Source organism: Scyliorhinus torazame, chromosome 22, assembly GCF_047496885.1.
Source record: "Scyliorhinus torazame isolate Kashiwa2021f chromosome 22, sScyTor2.1, whole genome shotgun sequence".
NCBI classification, from domain to species: domain Eukaryota; kingdom Metazoa; phylum Chordata; class Chondrichthyes; order Carcharhiniformes; family Scyliorhinidae; genus Scyliorhinus; species Scyliorhinus torazame.
Window position 1 is genome coordinate 95,461,826 of NC_092728.1, and position 22,459 is coordinate 95,484,284.

The 22,459-nt window shown below is 48.0% G+C and overlaps 1 protein-coding gene across 3 annotated transcripts in view; it reads left to right on the forward strand.

Annotated features, from left to right (window-relative positions):
- The window catches only part of gpr107 (G protein-coupled receptor 107), a 132,079-nt gene that overhangs the window by 79,378 nt on the left and 30,242 nt on the right, over positions 1–22,459 (forward strand). For 2 of the 3 annotated variants that reach the window (XM_072488662.1, XM_072488664.1), the window contains exons 15-17: positions 15,575–15,624; positions 17,684–17,767; positions 20,434–20,555. In XM_072488662.1, the coding sequence (XP_072344763.1) occupies positions 15,575–15,624; positions 17,684–17,767; positions 20,434–20,555 (256 nt within the window). Of the gene's footprint in view, positions 1–15,574; positions 15,625–17,683; positions 17,768–20,433; positions 20,556–22,182; positions 22,280–22,459 lie in introns of those variants that run through there. The other variant, XM_072488665.1, reaches the window with a different exon arrangement.

Genomic DNA, 22,459 nt, shown 5'->3' on the forward strand with positions numbered 1-22,459 from the left:
AACCCCCAGCTTGGTTCGACCCGGACCCCCACCACCTTCGAAAGCACCTTTGCCACCCCCACCCAGAACCCCTGTAGTGCCGGGCATGACCAGAACATGTGGGTGTGATTCGCTGGGCCTCTCGAGCATCTCGCACACCTATCCTCTACCCTAAAAAATTTACTAAGCCGTGTTCCAGTCATGTGCGCCCTGTGTAGCACCTTAAATTGTATCAGGCTTAGCCTGGCACACGAGGACGATGAGTTTACCCTACGTAGGGCATCAGCCCACAGCCCCTCCTCAATCTCCTCCCCCAGTTCTTCTTCCCATTTCCCTTTCAGCTCATCTACCATGATCTCCCCCTCGTCCCTCATCTCCCTGTATATGTCCGCCACCTTACCGTCCCCCACCCATGTCTCTGAGATTACTCTATCCTGCACTTCCTGCGTCGGGAGCTGCGGGAATTCCCTCACCTGTTGCCTCGCAAAAGCCCTCAATTGTATATACCGAAATGCATTCCCTTGGGGCAACCCATATTTCTCCGTCAGCGCTCCCAGACTCGCAAACGTCCCATCTACAAATAGATCTCTTAATTGTACTACCCCAGCTCTTTGCCATGCTCCAAATCCCCCATCCATTCTCCCCGGAACAAACCTATGATTGTTTCTTATCGGGGACCGCACCGAAGCTCCCATCCCTCCCCTATGCCATCTCCACTGCCCCCAAATTTTCAATGTAGCCACCACCACCGGGCTTGTGGTGTATTTCTTTGGTGAGAACGGCAACGGCGCCGTCACCATTGCTTGCAGGCTAGTCCCCCTGCAGGACGCCCTCTCCAATCTCTTCCACGCCGCTCCCTCCCCTTCTCCCATCCACTTACACACCATTGAAACATTGGCGGCCCAGTAGTACTCACTGAGGCTCGGTAGTGCCAGCCCCCCCCTATCCCTACTACGCTGCAAGAACCCCCGCCTCACTCTCGGGGTCTTCCCAGCCCACACAAAACTCATAATGCTCTTCTCAATTCTTTTGAAAAAAACCTTCGTGATCACCACCGGGAGGCACTGGAACACAAAAAGGAATCTCGGGAGAACCACCATTTTAACCGCCTGCACCCTACCTGCCAATGACAGGGACACCATGTGCCATCTCTTGAAATCCTCCTCCATCTGTTCCACCAACCGTGTTAAATTAAGCCTATGTAATGTACCCCAATTCTTGGCTATCTGGATCCCCAGGTACCGGAAGTCCCTTGTTACCTTCCTCAACGGTAAATCCTCTATCTCTCTGCTCTGCTCCCCCGGATGCACCACAAATAGCTCACTTTTCCCCATGTTCAGTTTATACCCTGAAAAATCCCCAAACTCCCCAAGTATCCGCATTATCTCTGGCATCCCCTCCGCCGGGTCCGCCACATATAGCAACAAATCATCCGCATACAGAGATACCCGGTGTTCTTCTCCCCCCCTAAGTACTCCCCTCCACTTCCTGGAACCCCTCAGTGCCATGGCCAGGGGTTCAATCGCCAGTGCAAACAATAACGGGGACAGAAGACATCCCTGCCTCGTCCCTCTATGGAGCCGAAAATAGTCAGACCCCCGTCCATTCGTGACCACGCTTGCCATCGGGGCCCTATACAGCAACTGTACCCACCTGATATACCCGTCCCCAAAGCCAAATCTCCTCAACACCTCCCACAAATAATCCCACTCCACTCTATCAAATGCTTTCTCGGCATCCATCGCCACCACTATCTCCGCTTCCCCCTCTGGTGGGGGCATCATCATTACCCCTAGCAGCCTCCGTATATTTGTATTTAGCTGTCTCCCCTTCACAAACCCAGTTTGGTCCTCATGGACCACCCCCGGGACACAATCCTCTATCCTCATTGCCATTACCTTGGCCAGAATCTTAGCATCCACATTCAGGAGGGAAATGGGCCTGTATGACCCGCATTGCAGCAGGTCTTTTTCCTTCTTTAGGAGGAGCGATATCGTTGCCTCTGACATAGTCGGGGGCAGCTGCCCCCTTTCCCTCGCCTCATTATAGGTTCTCATCAGTAGCGGGGCCAGCAAGTCCAAATATTTCTTATAGAATTCAACTGGGAATCCGCCTGGTCCCGGGGCCTTCCCCGCCTGCATGCTTCCAATCCCTTTCACTACTTGCTCCGTCTCAATCTGTGCTCCCAGCCCCACTCTCTCCTGTTCCTCCACCTTAGGAAATTCCAGCTGATCCAGAAAGCACATCATTCTCTCCTTCCCGTCCGGGGGCTGCGCTTCATATAATCTTTCATAAAATGCCTTGAACACTCCATTCACTCTCTCCGCTCCCCGCTCCATCTCCCCCTCCTCATCTCTCACCCCCCCTATCTCCCTCGCTGCTCCCCTTTTCCTCAGTTGGTGGGCCAACAACCTACTCGCCTTCTCCCCATATTCGTACTGTATACCCTGTGACTTCCTCCATTGTGCCTCTGCCTTACCCGTAGTCAACAAGTCAAATTCTATATGTAGCCTTTGCCGTTCCCTGTATAGTCCCTCCTCCGGTGCCTCCGCGTATTGTCTGTCCACCCTCAGCAGTTCTTTCAACAACCACTCCCTTTCCCTACCCTCCTGCTTTCCTTTATGTGCCCTAATAGATATCAGCTCCCCTCCAACCACTGCCTTCAGTGCCTCCCAGACCACTCCCACCTGTACCTCCCCATTATCGTTAATTTCCAAGTACCTTTCAATCCACCCCCTCACCCTTAAACACCCCCCCCCTCATCTGCCAATAATCCCATGTCCATTCTCCAGGGTGGAAGCTGTTGTTTTTCTTCCCCTATCTCCAGGTCCACCCAGTGTGGAGCATGACCCGAGATGGCTATAGCCGTGTACTCCGTCCCCGTCACCTTCGGGATCAACGCCCTTCCCAAAACAAAAAAGTCTATTCGCGAATAGACTTTGTGGACATAGGAGAAAAACGAAACTCCTTACTCCTAGGTCTACTAAATCTCCAGGGATCTACTCCTCCCATCTGCACCATAAAATCCTTAAGCACCCTAGCTGCAGCCGGCCTCCTTCCGGTCCTGGACCTCGATCTGTCCAGCCCTGGGTCCAGCACCGTATTAAAGTCTCCACCCATTACCAACTTCCCCACTTCTAGGTCCGGGATTCGTCCTAACAAACGCCTCATAAAATTGGCATCATCCCAGTTCGGGGCATACACGTTCACCAATACCACCGCCTCCCCTTACAGTTTGCCACTCACCATCACATATCTGCCCCCACTATCTGTCACTATAGTCTTTGCCTCAAACATTACCCGCTTCCCCACTAGTATGGCCACCCCCCTGTTTTTTGCATCTAGCCCCGAATGAAACACCTGCCCCACCCATCCTTTGCGAAGTCTAACCTGGTCTGTCAGCTTCAGATGCGTCTCCTGAAGCATAACCACATCTGCCTTAAGTTTCTTTAGGTGTGCGAGTACCCGTGCCCTCTTAATCGGCCCGTTCAGCCCTCTCACATTCCACGTGGTCAACCGGGTTGGGGGGCTCTTTACCACCCCCCCTTGACGACTAGCCATTTCCTTTTTCAATCCAGCTCCTCACCCGGTTCCCACGTAGCTGTATCCCCCCCAGGCGGCGCCCCCCGCCCCGACCCCCCCCCCCCCCTCCCATACCAGCTCCCCCTTCTCCCCAGCAGCAGCAACCCAGTTAACCCCCCCCCCCCCCCCCCCCCCCCCGCTAGATCCCAAGTTACCGTAATTGCACCCCCCATGTTACTCCCAGAAGTCAGCAAACTCTGGCCGACCTCGGCTTCCCCTTGTGACCTCGACTCACACTGTGCGAGGCCCCCTCCTTCCTGCTTCCCTGTTCCCGCCATGATTACCATAGCGCGGGAACAAAGCCCGCGCTTCCCCTTTTGGCCCCGCCCCCAATGGCCGGCGCCCACAGCTCCTCATCCTCCCTCACCCCCTCCCCCACGACATGGGGAAGAGAGAGAAGTTACAGGGTCGCAGGTTTAACAATCTGGGAAGTCTTCTCTTCCCCCTTTTCCCCCCTTCATCCCACAAATTCACCCCCCCACTTTTGTCCCAAACGTTCTTTTTCTGGCCCGCTCACTCCAGCTTCTCCTCGACAATAAATGCCCACGCTTCGTCTGCCGTTTCTAAATAGTGGTGTTTCCCTAGATGTGTGACCCACAGTCTTGCCGGTTGCAACATTCCGAATTTGACCTTCCTTTTATGCAACACCGCCTTGGCCCGATAAAAGCTTGCCCTCCTTCTCGCCACCTCCGCACTCCAATCTTGATACACGCGGATCACCGCATTCTCCCACCTACTGTTCCGAGTTTTCTTGGCCCATCTGAGGACCATTTCTCTGTCCTTGTCTCGGAGAAATCTCACAACTATTGCACGAGGAATTTCTCCAGCCCTCGGTCTTCGCGCCATAACTCGATAGGCTCCCTCCACCTCCAGCGGACCCGTCGGGGCCTCCGATCCCATTAACGAATGCAGCATCGTGCTCACATATGCCCCGACGTCCGCCCCTTCTGCACCTTCGGGAAGACCAAGAATCCTTAAGTTCTTCCTCCTCGCATTGTTCTCCAGCACCTCCAGCCTTTCCACACATCTTTTGTGTTGTGCCTCGTGGATCTCCGTTTTCACCACCAGGCCCTGTATGTCGTCCTCATTCTCAGCAGCCTTTGCCTTCACGACCCAAAGCTCCTGTTCCTGGGTCTTTTGCTCCTCCTTTAGCCCCTCAATCGCTTGTAATATCGGGGCCAACAGCTCCTTCTTCATCTCCTTTTTGAGTTCATCTACGCAACGCCGCAGGAACTCTTGTTGGTCAGGGCCCCATATTAAACTGCCTCCTTCCGACGCCATCTTGCTTTGTGCCTGCCTTCCTGGCCGCTGCTCTTGAGGATCCACCGCAATCCGGCTACTTTCCTCTCTTTTTTCCATCCGTGTCCAGGGGGGATTCCCTTCTGGATTACCGCACAGTGTTATTTGCCGTTAAAATTGCCGATGGGGCTCCTATTAAGAGCCCAAAAGTCCGTTCCACCGGGAGCTGCCGAAACATGCGACTTAGCTGGCCATCGCCGCACCCGGAGGTCTCGGAACACCGGTTCTTAATGGTGTATGTTTTCAATTTGGTATTCTGAGAGAAAAGGAATGCGAACCAGGGAGGAATAGCCCAGTTGGCAGTTGGTGTCTGATCACGAATAAATATTTCTTTTTTTTTAAAGTTTGTTTTTATTCAAAATGTTTCAATAATTTTTACAAACCACTACAAAAAGAAAAACAACAAAAAGAAAACAGCAATAAAATAGAAAACAACTTAACCATTTAACAATTTAACAAAACAAAGTGGGGTATCTGCCCCTTACAAACAAAATCCATCCACTGCCCAAACCCCCCCCCCCCGGTTTGCTGCTGCTGCTGACCTCCACCTAACGTTCCGCGAGAAAGTCAAGGAAAGGTTGCCACCGCCTGGAGAACCCCTGCAAGGACCCTCGCAAGGCAAACTTTATCCTCTCCAACCTGAGAAATCCCGCCATGTCACTGACCCAAGCCTCTACACTTGGGGGTTTTGCGTCCCTCCACATTAACAAGAGCCTTCACCGGGCTACCAAGGAGGCAAAGGCCAGAACTCCAGCCTCTTTCGACCCCTGCACTCCCGGATCGTCTGATACCCCAAATATCGCTATCCCCCTGCTCGGTTTTACCCGAGTATCCAAGACCTTGGACATAGCTTTTGCGAAGCCTTTCCAGAATCCTGTAAGTGCTGGGCATGCCCAGAACATATGGACATGGTTTGCTGGGCTCCCTGAGCACCTCACACACCTCTCCTCCATCCCAAAGAACTTACTCATTCTCGTCACTGTCATATGCGCCCGGTGCACCACCTTAAACTGAATCAGGCTAAGCCTGGCGCAAGATGAGGAGGAATTGACCCTGCCCAGGGCGTCAGCCCACAGGCCCTCATCCAGCTCCTCACCCAGCTCCTCCTCCCACTTGCCCTTCAGCTCTTCCACCGAGGCCGCCAACGCCTCCTGCAGCTCCTGATATTTCCGATGTTTTGCCATCCCTTACCCACATGCCCGAGACCTTCGTGTCCTGTATCCTCCAGGCAGGCAGCAGCAGGAATTCCCCCACCTGCTTTTTCACGAACGCCCGAACCTGCATGTACCTAAAGGTATTCCCCGGGGGTAGCCCAAATTTCTCCTCCAGCGCCCTCAGACTAGCAAAAGTCCCATCAATGAACAAGTCCCCCTTCCTTTTTACACCCGCCCTGTTCCAACATAGGAAACCCCCCCCCATCTATTCTACCCGGAACGAACCTGTGATTGTTCCGTATCGGGGCCCAGATTGAAGCCCCTGCCTCCCCCCTGTGCCGTCTCCACTGCCCCCAGATCCTCAATGTTGCCGCCACCACCGGGCTTGTGATATACCGCGGCAATGGTGCCATTATCAGTGCCCCCAAGCTAGTATCTTTACAAGACGCCGCTTCCAACCTTTTCCACGCCGTCCCCTCTCCCTCCATTACCCACTTCTGAATCATGGATATATTCGCTGCCCAGTAATAGCTGCAAAAGTTTGGCAGCACAACCCCCTCCCGGCTGCGCTCCAAGAACAGTCTCTTAACACGCGGGGTCCTGTTTGCCCACACAAATCCCGTAATAATCCTATTTACCCGCTTGAAAAAGGACTTGGGGATGAGAATGGGAAGGCACTGGAAGACGAACAAGAACCTGGGGAGGACCGTCATCTTTACGGACTGCACCCTGCCCGCCAGGGTAAGCGGCAGCATGTCCCACCTCCTAAAGTCCTCCTCCATCTGATCCACCAGCCGCGCTAAATTGAGCTTGTGCAGGGCATCCCAACTCTTAGCCACCTGAATGCCCAAGTAGCGAAAGCTCCTCTCCATCATCTTAAGCGGTAGCTCTCCCAGTGTCTTTTCCTGGCCCCTCGCATGTATCACAAAAAGCTCGCTTTTTCCAACATTCAGCTTGTACCCCGAAAAGTCTCCAAAACCCCTAAGAATCTGCATGACCTCCCCCATCCCCTCCACCGGATCCGCAATGCACAGGAGCAGGTCATCCGCATACAGTGAAACACGATGCTTCTCTCACCCCCACCAACCAACCCCCTCCAGTTTCTGGACTCTTTCGACGCCTTGGCCAGCGGCTCGATCGCCAGGGCAAACAGCAGGGGGGACAGGGGGGACCCCTGCCTCGTTCCTCAATGTAACCTAAAGTACCCCGACCGCAGCCGGTTCGTCGACATACTCGCTACCGGGGCCTGATACAACAATTTGACCCACCCGATAAATTCCTCTCCAAACCCAAATCTGCCTAACACTTCCCACAGGTACTCATACTCCACCTGATCGAAGGCTTTCTCCGCGTCCATTACCGCTACCACTTCTGCATCCCCCCCTTCTGAGGGCATCTTGATCACATTCAGGAGCCTCCGCACATTCGTATTCAACAGCCTGCCCTTCACAAACCCCGTCTGATCCTCATTGATTACTCCCGGGACACAGTCCTCAGTCCTAGTTGCCAAAATCTTGGCCAACAGCTTGGCATCCACGCTTGAGGATAAGTGAGATCAGAGCCTGCGACATCGTCGGGGGAAGGGTTTCCTTTTCCTGAGCCTCATTGAAAGTCCTCAACAACAACGGACCCAGTAGCTCCGAGAATGTCTGATAAAACTCTACGGGATACCCATCCGGTCCCGGGGCCTTGCTCGCCTGCATACCCCCTAACTCCTTAACCAGTTCCTCCATCTCAATCGGGGCCTCCAATCCCTCTACTCGCCCCCTCCTCCACCTGTGGAAACCTCAGTTGGTCCAGGAACTGCCTCATCTCCCCCCCACCCCCACCCCCTCCGGGGGGTTCTGACTCGTACAATTTGCCATAAAAGTCCTTGAAGACCTTGTTAATCCTTGTTGAGCTCAGCACCGTGTTACCCCCCTATCTCTAATTCCCCCAATCTCCCTGGCCGCCTCTCTCTTCCGCAGCTGATGCGCCAACATCCTACTTGCCTTCTCCCCATAATCGTACACTGCTCCCTGTACCTCCCTCAACTGAGCCTCAGCTTTCCCCGTGGTAAGCAAGTCAAACTCTGCCTGCAGGCTCCGGCGCTCCTTCAACAACCCCTCCTCGGGGGATTCCACACACCTCCTGTCCATCCTAAGTATCTTCCCCACCAATCTCTCCCTCTCCATCCTGTCCCTCCTCTCCCTGTGCGCCCTGACTGAAATGAGCTCCCCCCTGATAACTGCCTTCAGCGCCTCCCAGACCACATTCACCAAAACCTCCCCATTATCATTGGTCTCCACATGGCTTTGGCTACACCTCCGAACCCCGCCCACAGACCTCCTCAACCGCCACTAGTCCCACGTCCATTGTCCACAGAGGGCGTTGGCCCCTCTCCTCCCCCAGCCCCAACTCCACCCAGTGCGGTGCACGGTCTGAGATCGCAATGGCCGAATACTCCACCCCCTCCACTCTCGGGATTAGCGCCCTACTTACCACGAAAAAGTCAGTCCGCGAGTATGCCTTGTGCACATGGGAGAAGAAGAAAAACTCCTTCGCCCTTGGCCTGGCAAATCTCCACGGATCCACTCCCCCCATCTGGTCCATGAACCCCACTCAGGACCTTGGCCGCTGCCGGCCTCTTACCCGATCTCGACCTAGACCGATCCAGTGCCGGGTCCAGGACCGTGTTAAAGGCCCAGTTCTCTCTCTCTCTCTCTCTCTCTCTCTCTCTCTCTCTCCCTCTCCTCCCCCCCCCCCCCCCCCTTCACCAAAATTGCGACCCCCCCCCCCCGTTCTTCGCATCCAGCCCTGAGTGGAAAACCTGCCCCATACATCCCTTCCTCAGCCCTGTTTGATCCGCGATCTTCAGGTGCGTTTCTTGTAGCATGGCTACGTCTGCCTTTAGCCCCTTTAAGTGTGAAAACACACGGGCCCTCTTGACCGGCCCATTCAGGCCTCTCACGTTCCACATGATCAGCCTGGTCAGGGGGCTAATTACCCCCCCCCCCCCTTCTGCCGACTAGCCATCTCCTTTTTTAGGCCAGCCACGTGCCTGCACCCTCCAGCCCCCCAGGCGGAGGTTCCCCGCCCCGACTCTCCCTTTTAACATCGATTCCCCCTCAGTCAGCACAGCAGCATCATCTCGGCCCCCCCCTTAACCCCCCCTCCCACAGTCAAACATCCGCTTAACCCCCTTACCCACCCAGTTGCACCCCCTTGAATCAGCTGACTCATGCTGACCCCGGCCGCTCCCGCCTCCACCTCCAATCCCCCTGTGGGTTCCCCTTACAAATCTCCCCCCGCCCCCCCACCTAAGTGGGGTAGAGAGAGTCCCCCCCTACATCCCGTGTGAACAGAGAAAGAAAAACAAAACAGGGTGCCGTACACTCAAACCCCCAGCTTCAGGTGCCACCCCCACCATTGAGCGGATAAACTGCGCTCCCTGTCTGGGCCGACCCCACCTCCTGTGACTCAGCTTTTCCCAACTGCAACCTCGCCCAAAGCCTCGAGGGCCCAGGGCAAAGGGGCCACAAAAACACAAGAAAACACGGGGAAAACCCCAACAGAACACCGCCCCCTCCCCCCCACCAACAACCCCCACAACATACTGCAGTCCATTAGCTCTGGATGAAAGTCCACACCTCATCCGGCATGTCGAAATAGTGGTGCCGGTCCTGATATGTAACCCACAGCCTCGCCGGTTGTAACAGCCTGAACTTCACCCCCTTATCGTGGAGGACCGCCTTGGCCCGTTTGAATCCCGCACACTTCTTGGCCAGCTCTGCACTCCAGTCCTGATAAATACGGATCTCGGTGTTCTCCCACCTTCTGCTCCGCTCCTTCTTCGCCCATCGCAGGACACACTCCTTGTCGATGAAGCGGTGGAACCTTACCACCATAGCTCTTGGCGGCTCGTACGCCCTCGGCCTCCTTGCCAGGACTCTGTGTGCCTCATCCAGCTCCAGGGGCCGCGGGAAAGCCCCCGCGCCCTTCAGCGTACCCAGCATCGTGGTCACGTACGCCCCAGCATCCGACCCCTCCACGCCTTCAGGGAGACCCAGAATCCACAGGTTCTGCCTCCTTGGCCTATTCTACAGGTCCTCCAGCTTCTCCTGCCATTTTGTGTGCAGTGCCGGTGCGCCGCCACTCTAACTGCCAGGCCCAGAATCCCCTCCTCATTATCAGAGGCCTTCTGCTGCACCTCCTTTATCACCGCCCCCTGCATCTTCTGGGTCTCCACCAACCTCTCAATCGACGCCTTCATAGGGGCCAACATCTCCCCCTTTAACTCCACCAAGCAGCTTCTCAAAAACTCCTGCTGCTCCCGTGACCACTGGGCCCACGCTGCCTGATCCCCGCCAGCCGCCATCTTGTTTTTTCGCGCCCGTTCTCCTCTCTTCTCCAAAGCCGCTTTTTTGACCGCCCCACTCCTGGTCTACTCCATACAGAGCTGGGGGACCCTCACTGTTTCCTTCCCACACCGGGAATCGCCGTCAAAGTGCCGCTGGAGCTCCTTAAAAGGGCCCAAAAGTCTGTTATCGGTAGGAGCTGCCGACTGTTCTACCTACCTAGGCATAGCCGCAACCAGAAGTTCGAATAAATATTTATTAACTTAAAAGAAGAAAAAAAATCACACAACAAGAAGGACTAGAATACACTGCAACACAATTCCTCTGATGGCTATATGCACACAGTATTACATGAAGTTCCCAACTGCCTACGTTTCCTGAAGTCTGAGGCAACCCTTTGTTCCCAAACGACATTCAATATTCTATAATTCTGTGAGCTAAATACAGCAGATAATTGCTATACACGTGTTATTTGGCCACGTTTGGGGAAAACCGTCTTTAATTTTAGCAAAGACAAAATCTTCTTGTTTCAAGTTTTAGATCTTAATTGGCTGCCTGCACAGCTCAAACTTGTTTTCAGAGGACTATTTCTGCAGCTGGGTGTGGCTGTGATGGTAGCTACTGCAGTTCTTCTCCAATTATTGTACTATGGATATATCATTCTTTCCCTTTGATGTTACTCACCCTGTGGATCAGGCTTTTAGCATGTATGTATCAATTTCCTTATCTCTCTATTTTGAAGTTACCTCTTCTAGACCCCATTGTTTTCCCTCAGTTACATAGGTAAACACTTACTTTTCTCTGATATGCCAATTCGCATATCAAAATCTCTTCCGACAGCTCCCTATATCAACTCCCTTTTTTATTTTATTTTATCTCAATTTCATTTTTTTAAAACTTAATTTTCCCAAATTCTTAATATTCCATCCATGATTGCTATCTGGTGACTTCTACTGCCTTCACTGCATGCATGTGAAGATCAGGTGAGAACTTGATTGTGCTTGGGTTGAGAATGCTGGACAGGTGGGGCCAGAGAAGTTCATCTCTATGTGCAACATTGTATTTTAGTTCACAATCTATTTTCATATTGGCCAGGATTTTGCAGTGGTAATGACAATGAAACTGTCAGCATTCGCCGTAAATACTCTCAACTTCTGGAGTCTGTACATGTGCAGAGGCATGGTAGCACAATGGTTAGCACTATTGCTTCACAGCGCCAAGGACCTGGGTTTGATCACCTTGGGTCACTGTCTGTGTGGAGTCTGCACATTCTCCCTATGTCTGCGTAGGTTTCCTCTGGGTGCTCCGGTTTCCTCCCACAAGTCCCGAAAGACGTGTTTGTTAGGGCAATTGGACACTCTGAATTCTCCCTCAGTGTACCCGAACAGTCGCCGGAGTGTGGCGACTGGGGGATTTTCGCAGTAACTTCATTGCTGTGTTAATGTAAGCCTACTTGTGACACTAATAAAGATTATTATTAATATTATTATTAACCTGGAAATCCAGAGGCTTGTGCCCATGATTATACGTTCTCTGAGGGTACACTTTTGAACCACTTCAGACTGCATCCAATGGAAATCAATTGATTTGATGGGAACTTCCAACCTTTACTCTGTTAATCTCGCGATAAAACCCTTGAGAAAATGTTTTAAGTATTGTACATCTTTACTTTAACTTCTATATTAATGCAATTGTAATAATCATTTGTTTCGCTATCTGAAAATATAAATTTTAACTTGTTTGCTTTGTGTGCAATTAGTTGCCTACCTACTCGCTGACATCACTGCTGCTGCAGGCCGAGACATCCCTTTGACTTAGCACCAAAGTTTGAGGAAGGGGGAAGACTATGCTACAGAGGTGGCTAGACCTTTGTGGGCAGCTTTCTTCAAGAATAGTAGTGAGCACCCTTGCTTTGTTGCTGACCATAAAGTCTGGACCATTATATGTGGTGTGAACTTTTATGAATTGCAATTCAGTTAGCAGAAAATTAAAGCCACTCTGACTCTGAGTTTAATTTACTCATCTAGGCTAATGTCTAATCTAGTCCAGTATTTTTCAAACTTTTTTCCTGGGGCCCATTATTACCAACCGGCAGACCTTCGGGACCCACGCTGGCCAACCTTCGGGAACCACGCCAGCCGACCTTCGCGACCCACGCCGGCCGAAATTCGCGACCCACCATTTTCTCTTACCTTTAATGCGAGAGATGAGCCTGTTTGGTCTTCATTTACTTCTTTGCTGCTGACAGAATGGAGGATTCGCAATCGCGCCCAATGCATTTGACATCAGCGTTCGGGGCGAGTGACCTGCTCTCTGCCTCGCTTCAGGCAGGAAGATTGCAATTAATTTTTAAAAAAATCTTCTGCGTCAATGCGCTGACGTCAGGAGAAGATGGTGCTTCTCGCGTGGTTCTGCTCATGTACACTGATGAGCGGACACGCATGCGCAATGCGCCCACATTTTTGTATATGGTCGCGGCTGTCATTTTCAAAGCCACACGCAGCCGGCATTGTTAAAATCCAGCTGCTGAGGCTTTTGCGCACAAATTCGCGCGATTGGGAACGTTGCGGCGGACGGCTCTGCGACCCTCCCGACACCCGCCCCAACCCACCCGCGGGTCGTGACCCCCACTTTGAAAATGCTTAATCTAGTCTGATACTTTGTGATACATGTTTCACAAAACTGCAATTCATTTTTCTTGCATGGCAAGAATAATAAGAGCTTGACTGTCGGTTTGCATTTTGTAGCGTTTGAGCAAGTTGGTGACATGTGGTATTTGAATCACATTGCATGCAGTGCCTGAAGCACTGTTGCTTTAGATGCTATGATACACTGCAGGAGGGAAATGTATTCCAAGTGTATGACCAGTCAAGGGGTTAAATCTTGTTTATCTCAAATTAGAACTGGATTCTTGCTTTTGAGAAAATTATTCTCCATAGCCGAAATTGGATACTAGCCCAGACTTGCCAGGCGAAATGATTCAGTTAGATTGGTTTGCTTCACCTCTCTGTTAGATGGACTACATTAAGCCTAGCCCAGCAAATAATCAGGAAGTATATTGAAAATGAAGAATATCCTGCTGCTTTTGTGCATTCCTCAGTAATAATTGGCTGTGTTGGAAACTCATCAGTTCTGTTTCTGCAATTTGTGGTATTGTGATGTAGGCCATTAATATCATGCACTTTACAAGATATACAGGAAAAATAATTCTTAGTCAGTGCAGATGCTGTAGTCAGTTCAAATCGTAAAGAGTCCTGGATTCAGGTGTTAAACAAAAGTTTTAAGTATTTATTTATCATAATATTGGTATTCAGACTCTGATTATATGATATTAATGACCTTCAGCTTGCAACAAAGAATGGCAAAATGTCACATCTGTATTCATCACACAGATTTTACTGGTCTTTTGCTCGACAAAGGGAATTGGATATCTACATGAAAAGGAGACAATGTGAGGGCTCTAAGGAATGGGGCTAGTTTTCTTTCAAAGAGCTGACATAGAGATGATGGACTGAATGGCCGCCTTTTGTGCTGGATGATTCTAGGTTGTTGCTCCAAAATACTGCTTATTGTTTTCCTTTGCTGTCCACGCTCATATCCTGAAACTGACAGCACATACTGTGCATAACTCCGCTGGCATCAACGAGCTTCTGTACGTAACTCGCGCATGAGCCTAGATAGTGAGCATTGAAGGGGAGGAGGAGATTATTTTGTATGCAACCGGCCATGGCCAAGGAGTGTGTGTGCTTGAGCTGGGGTGTACAGGGATGCTGCCACAGAGTGGGATTTTCTAACTTGAAATTTAAAAATGGAGGAGAAAGCTGCACAGATGCTGATGTGATGACGTATGTGATACTTAAAACTATCTAAGAATCATAACTGAAATCATCTGTATAACATGAAACATGGGAAAAAGATTCTGAAGATCTCAAATTATTTCTTGGCAGAACTGAATTTAAGTTTTCAGTACAGAAATTTCACAACCACCTTCCTGTGGCTGGTTCCGAATGAACAGAATTGAGCATCCATTAATATTTAATGCTGGGACATTCTGTTTAAAAGCCTCTTATCTGTGGTACACAGTTGCCTGGGGAATAGCTCAGCACGGATCTTCAGCCACAAACAATGTGAAGAGGTTAAGCACCTGCTGACTTGTAACCTACCAACCATCCTGTCAAACAGCCACAACCAAGGTTTGCCATCTGTGTAGCACACAACCAGAGATACACTGGTTCTTCTTCTGAATCCCTCACAGATGACTGGAGATACAATATGCATTTGTATCTAATGCAATAGAGACAGTCACAGAACCAGGAAGCATGCTTCAGCCCATCTAGCCTTAGCATTTGCATCAGTTAGAATTTGGTTCATAGGTTGTGTTATTATGTGTGATACTTACACTTGGTTCTTGTATGATTAATGCACCTCTGAACTTTCCACTTTCATTCCCCGAAGTTCTAAAGACTCTCTTGCTCTTGCATTATTGCCTGGGATTGGAATAAATACACATTCCACACCCTACCCTAATTTATTCCTTTCCACAGGATTGCTCTCCTTGAAGCAAAGGAGATTGAGAGGAGATTAGATAGAGGTATACAAGATTTTGAAAAGGTTAGATGAAGTAGACAAAGAAAAGCTGTTCCTGTTAGCTGACCGCACAAGGACTAGGGGACAGAGATTTAAGGTTGGGGGCAAGAAATGCAGGAGGATTATGAGGAAGACCTTTTTTTAAATGTAATGACCTGGAACAGGCTTCCAACAAGGCCAGTGGAAGCAGAAACGATCCATGATTTCAAAAGGAAGCTCGATGGACACTTGAGAGAAATAAACTTTCAGGGCTTTGGGGATAGAGTGGGGGCATGGGACAGGCTGGACTGGAGAGTCAACATGCACTTGATAGACTGAATGGACTCCTGCCTGTATGACTTTATGGCTTCAAAACTGTTGAACTCTACCTTCAGCCTTCCTCTCCACTATAATTATCGTTTTTTAGGATCAAAAATACACCTTTTCTCCTATTCTGTTCAGTTCTGGTAGTACCTTTTTGCTAGGGGTCTTGATTGCTTATTAGGAAAGTAAGCAAGGCAGAATGCTGGTTCGCAAGACAGATCATCCACGTAAATAGGCGGACAAGAAAAATGTAGTAGGACATTCCTCAAAACTAGTTTGATTCTCAGTTTAATTCCTGTTCGGATCATATAATTATTTTCCGTTGTCTTGCAGCTGCAGTTAACTTGGCGAAACTGAAGCTCTTCAGACATTATTATGTTATGGTAAGTTTCAGCTCATCCTGCTGGTATGACTGATGGGAAACAATGGTGCCAGGGTAAGCACTCAAATAAGAAGTACTAACACCATGGCTCTAACTTTCACTGGGGTAAGAATTATCGTCGGGAAGGCCTGGAAAGGTGGGGTATTTTTCCTGGTCGCCAGCCAGCTGACAGGTTTGACTGCTTGCCAGGTGAGGAAGGCTCCAGCAAAGACCATAGTAAGGAGAACTTTAGTTCAGTTCAGGATGTGGTGATTGGGTGGATCATGGTGACAGGAAGCTGACAGATCAAGATTCTGGTTGTTGTGGGGGAGGGAGGGTGTCAGCATTAGATAGTTTGGGGCAAAATCTTGGATGTTGGGATGTTTACATGGTAGGTTGCTGTACCTGGTGGAAACACTCTTGCTCCGCCTGGCCATAAGCATGGCGGTAAAAACACTTAACCGAATACATCCTTCTTACGCCTTTTATCTGATGGGATTCCTGAGGCTAGAGAAACGTGAATGACAGGAGCCAGCTTGTGAAAATAATAGCTCACAGCCTATTTGAAACGTTTATAAGAACATAATAAGAACTAGGAGCAGGAGTAGGCCATCTGGCCCCTCGATTATGCTGCTTTATTATATGATTTACCCTCCTGACGAGCTGTGGATTGCTCACCTCATCACATCTTGTTTGAAATTTTTAACCTTCTTTCTTTTTCTCTTGCTTCTTCCAGTCTGTCCTGTCTGAAACCCATCCGTTTTTAGGTTTCAATTACCAGCCCCACCCCATCAATTGTTTCAGAGGGATAGATTTCAGAATTGGATCAACTGTTTTGATCTACCCAAGCATCTGTGTTGAGCCAGACAGTCACATTCTCGTCTTCTATACTCCCAGCTGTCTTAGCACAGACATGGTTATTATAAGGCAGTTGGATCCCCATGGAGTTTGCTTGCTGGCTATCACTGAATTTTATAATACTTGAGATTCCTGAAGCACCTTTTGAGCTGCTTTATTATTGAATCTGTCACTGGTGTAACAGCACTGCCTGTCTTAGCTCTTGGTTTAATATAAGTTCAGTAGGCATGAATGTTACAATCTGCTCTAATTAACTCATGCTATAAAACTCAGAACTAGCAGACAAAACCTTGGGAGTATGTCAGCACACATTTTCCATGTACTTAAGTCCATTGAAGTGTAAATGTCGACATGCTCACTTTCTGTAAGCCTTCACCTATTAACTAGATACCTGAGAGAAGAGAATTGGTTTGAGTGCTTAATAAGATTTTAGAAATTGTGACCTTTAACTTACTTTCCAGAATAGTTTTAGGAAGAGCTCCCAAGATATACTGAAAATGAAAAAAGATTTTTCTGGTAGAAATGCATTGTTGCAATTTAGCTTTAAAAAAAAAAACCCACCAGTGTAAGGTCCAACAGTTAGCTTCTCGTTCCTAATTTGTCTGAAAAGTTGCAACTCTTTTTTTTAATCCCCCAACTTTGATTGATTGATTGGTTTATTGTCACATATACTGAAGTACAGTGAAAAGTATTTTTCTACGGCCAGGGAGACATACACAGTAGACAAAAAGAATAATCGACAAACTACATCGATAAGTAGTACAATGACAAATAGTGATTGGTTATAGTGCAGAACAAAGCAAATACATGAGCAAGAGCAGCATAGGGCATCGTGAATAGTGTTTTACAGGGAACAGATCAAACTGAGGGAGAGTCGCTGAGGACTCCAGTAGCTGTGGGGAAGAAGCTGTTCCTACGTAAGGATGTGCGGGTCTTCAGACTTCTGTATCTACTGCCTGATGGAGGGGTCTGGAAGAGAGCAAAGGCTAGGTGTGAGGGGTCCCTGACAATGCTGTCTGCCTTCCTGAGACAGCGGGAGGTGTAGACCGAATCAATGGGATGGTGGCAAGCTTTGCTATTCCTGTGGTACCCCATTTGTCATCAATAACTCTACTAATTAGAAAGTTCTAAAAAGTATTTAAATGAGGACATAGGTTGAAATATACATTCAGCAAAGTTTGCCTGTCATGTTGCTGTTTTAAAATGCTTCCTTTGTGTTTCAGATTGTTTGTTACATTTATTTTACACGGATCATAGCAATTCTGATCAAAATCATTGTGCCTTTCCAGTGGAAATGGCTCTATCAGGTAAGTAAACTCATAATCTGACCTGACTCACTCCAAAACAAAGTTAATTGTTTTTTCCCCTCAAAACCTTTCCAGCTGCATTCGGTTTTGTAATACAAGATTGGAGCTGAATTAGCCATGAGGATGCTTACTATTGCAGTTCAGGTTCAATCAATCAAAAGAAAATGGACTTGTTTTACAAAGCTGTACAGGATTTCTACTGAATCAAAAGAAATGGGAAAGGAGGTGAAAACATATTGCATTTTACTACTTGATCAGAAGATCATTACAGGGCATTTGTCCAATTTTAGTTTATCCATCCAGAAAGAGCCTAAAAAGCACTTATTGTAACATCCAATTATTTATTCACTGATTTTAAAGGTTTTTGGCTTCACTAGTCTATCTATTCCAAGTGTTGAGCATTCTGTGTGAAGCAGCACATTCCTGAGACCAGCATTAAATTGACCTTTAGTTCATTTAAACCTGTAGTTTCTTTTGTCTTGGACTCTCTAATTATCCAGATTTACCTTGTCCATTCTGTCTCATGTCTCCTGTGACTCAACAAGATCACCCCTCCGGCAACTTCCTTTAAGACAGAAAAGACCAAGTTTTTCTTCCTTGCTCAGTCTTTGACGCAAGGAGATAGGCCTCACAGTTCTTCGCACTGCCTCTAGTGCTCAGGTGCCTCCTCAGCACTTTGTTGACTGAATTGGGCAGGGTTCAAGGCGTCTGACCAGAGTGCTGTCAGTTTTGATTGTAACTCCTTTGATTGCGTTCCACTGTTCTGGTGATATTTTTCAACGTTCCATTGGCTTGGCTCATTGCTAGTGTACAATGGGTGGACATGTTGAGTCTATGAAGATTCCGAGATCCATTTCACCGTCTTCTTTATTAATAGGTTCACGCTCCTGATTCCCGTTACGGATGGTTCTCGACTTGAGGATTTCATAAAGGATAAAATTACACAGACGTGGGATTTGGCTCAACCACAAACTTGTTATTTATTAAAAACACTAATAATGTCCTAATAAAAAAGAGCTCTAAACTAGTGCAAATGACACTACACAATACTTAATTGATTAGTCCGATTTAAGTCCCTCCATGATTTAACTTTGGCTTTCACGGTGACGCTTGTTAGAAACCCTCTACTCAAAAAACGCAGGCAAAACCCCACATTTCTGCCCAAACCTTCCTCAATTCAAACTTAGATCTCCTTCCCCCCCCCCCCCCCCTCTCTTTTTTTCACTCCCTTGAACTATTGGAACATGTTTATTATTATTAGTGCAGGTTGAGCAGGAATTGCAGCTGGTGGTTGAAGAGGGGGGTGGCTCTAGCTTTTTTAAAATTTAGAGTACCCAATTTATTTTTTCCAATTAAGGGGCAATTTAGCGTGGCCAATCCACCTACCCTGCACATCCTTTGTGGGGGTGAAATCCACGCAAACACGGGGAGAATGTGCAAACTCAACCTCGGTCCTCGCCGCCGTGAAGCTGCAGTGCTAACCACTGCGTCACCCCCCCAGCACAAAGGTGTGAGTTGTAGATGGATGGGCCAGGCTAAATTGCCCCTTAATTGGAACAAAAATAATTGTGTACTCTAAATTTAAAAACAAAATTCAAAACCGGCTCCTCTTATTATAACAGAAGTATCGCCCGCATGTTTTAAAAATTCAACTCATTTTATCTCCATATATAAATTAGGTTAATTTGGAAATGCGGCTCTTAAATGATTGCCTTCTCTTTAACCAATTTTGCAGGATGTAGTTGCTTTGCTAAAAGCAATGCCTTCCTGAATTATGTTAATTAAATTTTCCTATGGTTAGTTTAATTACAAAATTTTACTTTGCCTTATGACTGACATCGCTGATAACAGAGCCTCATATTATGGTTGTTGGATCCTATTCCATACATCCATAGAAGAGACCCTTTTAATTCAGGAGACTAGCGAGAACTGTCACCAATATTTACAAAGTAAGATTATAGGTTCCTGCAGAAAGGGAGTGTGAGTCACAACTGACATGGTCATTCTTTGAATCCCCATTGTGTGCCTCTGCTGTGTCCTGCTATCTTCCAGCTCTCCCATTTGTCTTAATCAAGAGAGGGTTGTTTTTTGTTACCCTTTTTTTAAGATAAATATACAGTTCCTTCTATAATTATTTTGCCCAATCTCCCAATTTGGAACTTGTTTTCCCTTAACTTACAGATTGGGGACTAGTCCCAGGCCTCTGTTGAAGACGCTGTGAAGCAGAAAGCTCAAAAGAAACACAACAGCATTACAAAATCTATTATTAAACTTGAGTAAAAATCATGCACATCAGATAATTGCCGACCTTGAACCTGTGGAATGGGGAGGACAAAGCATTTGGGGGAAAGGAAAATATTTAAGGGACACTGCTGATCTCGTAATGGTGGGAATCATTTGCTTTGTAATAGCATTTTTTTAATTACCAAAGAACTTAATTGTTTGGACAATTTGAATTTTTGGAGAATATATTAACTTATATAAATTCTCCTTTCTATGTTGTTAAAATTTAGAAAAAAACGTATTTTATGTAGTTCCTGGATTGAGAACACAAACTTCAGTGAAAGTGCAACTTTAGTCACCATGTTTACAGGAATTCAGGAACTCCACATTCATTGAACCAAAATCCATACGATTATTTCTGATCAAGGTTCTATTAATTTTAGTTCCTAGATGAACTTGCCACACTCGTATTCTTCTCTTTGACGGGCTACAAGTTCCGACCAGCTTCAGACAATCCTTACCTTCAATTACCTCAGAATGAAGAAGATGTAGAGATGGACGAAGTGTAAGTACTTCCAGCTTAAAATGTTATCTTCAACCAGAATAGTTCATTTATGCAACTTTGTGCTAAGTGACTATGACAGACACTTGCTTGCTTGTTTCAATGTCCATGGGTGGGAATCTCCATTCCGCCAGCCCTGTTTTCAGACGCAATGCGCCCCTGCCAGCCGTGGGATTCTCCGTTCCCGCAGCCAGCCAATGGAGTTTCCCATTGTGCCACCCCCACACCGTCGGGAAACCCGTGGGCGTGTGTGCGCTGCAGGCATATCGGAGAATCCCGCAGCATATTAAACAATGCAATCATCTTGAGTGAGGGAGGGGACAAAAAGAGTGAATGGGGCAAAATAATTTTCTTTAACTTTCACTGCACTTCAACAATCGCAACTTAAAATCTGACCAATGTAAGAAAGACTTGGCTAGACCACTGAACCACAGGAATCAGATGTTAAAGATGCTGGAAGTTCTTAACTGAGCCACCCACCTCTGCAAGAATGAATGAGAAGTTGATGTTGCCTCAGATAATTACAATGAACGTGAAGCGCTCTGTTCCAGTTTGGTCCCGTGGAGTTTGCTTTATTTCATTTTCGTAAGATGGATCATCATGTTGGGAGGGAATGCTTTGAATCTAGAGAATCCTGACAGTGGAGAAGGAAGCCATTCAGCCCATTGAGTCTGCACCGACCCTCCAAAAGGGCATCCTACCTAGGTCCACAGCCCCGCCCTATCCTAATAAACCCCACCTAACCTGCACATCTTTTTTCAACACTAAGGGACAATTTAGAATGGCCAATTCAGTTAGCCTGCACATCTTTGGAATCATAGAATTTACAGTACAGAAGGAGGCCATTCGGCCCTTCAAGTCTGCACCAGCTCTTGGAAAGAGCACCCTACTTAAGCCCACACCTCCACCGTATCCCCGTAACCCAGTAACCCCACCTAACCTTTTTGGACTCTAACGGCCAATCCACCTAACCTGCACATCTTTGGTCTTGGGGAGGAAGCCGGAGCACCCGGAGGAAACCCACGCAGTGACGGGGAGAACATGGAGAATCCGCACGGACAGTGACCCAAACCGGGAATCGAACCTGGCACCCTGGAACTGTGCAGCAGCTGTGCTACCGTGCCGCCCCTGGACTGTGGGAGGAAACCGAGGAAATCCATGCAGACATGGGGAGAACGTGAAAACACCACTGTGCCAGACTTGTTTTTCACATCAAGTACAAGCAATAACTTAAAGTGAATCATATTCAGTGATTTCAGAGCTGGGATTCTGCCAGAGGGGATGGTATGCAGAGGGATTAAATGGAGGTAAACCCATGCTTCCAGGCTTGAGTTATTTTTGCGACTACATATTCTGGAACTTTCAGAGATGTGCCTGTAATAATTTGTGTTGTGTGGTTGATTGGTTCCTTTATGATGTGCAGTGAACCATTGAATTATAATTGGATGCAGATTTCCTCCTCTCGCATTACATCTTGAAACTGATGCTTATTGTTTCTGTTTATTGGGTGTGCTACAGGCATCATTAATAATACTCATGTGTATCACATAGTTCACCTGTGCGGATCCTATGTCAAACTAAATGAAGTGTGATTTTGCAGATTAATGCCAAATTCCTCTTTCTCTCTCAGAAATGCTGAAGGTGGGTGGTCTCCCAACAGGAAACAACCATCTCAGGCAAAGCAAAACAGATAGTTACAAAATACGCAGCTGAAGAGGAGGCCATTGGGGCAGGGGGGGGGGGGGGGGGGGGGGCTGGAGCAGGCCAGTTGAGAGGTGAAAAATTAAATGTTGAATTTAATAAATTCTTTGTTGTTTTTACAAAAAACTTTGAGGTGGTTCCAGTTGCAATAAAAGTTTAATATTTTAAAAGCAAAGCCATAAGAGAACACAATAGCATCTATTGTG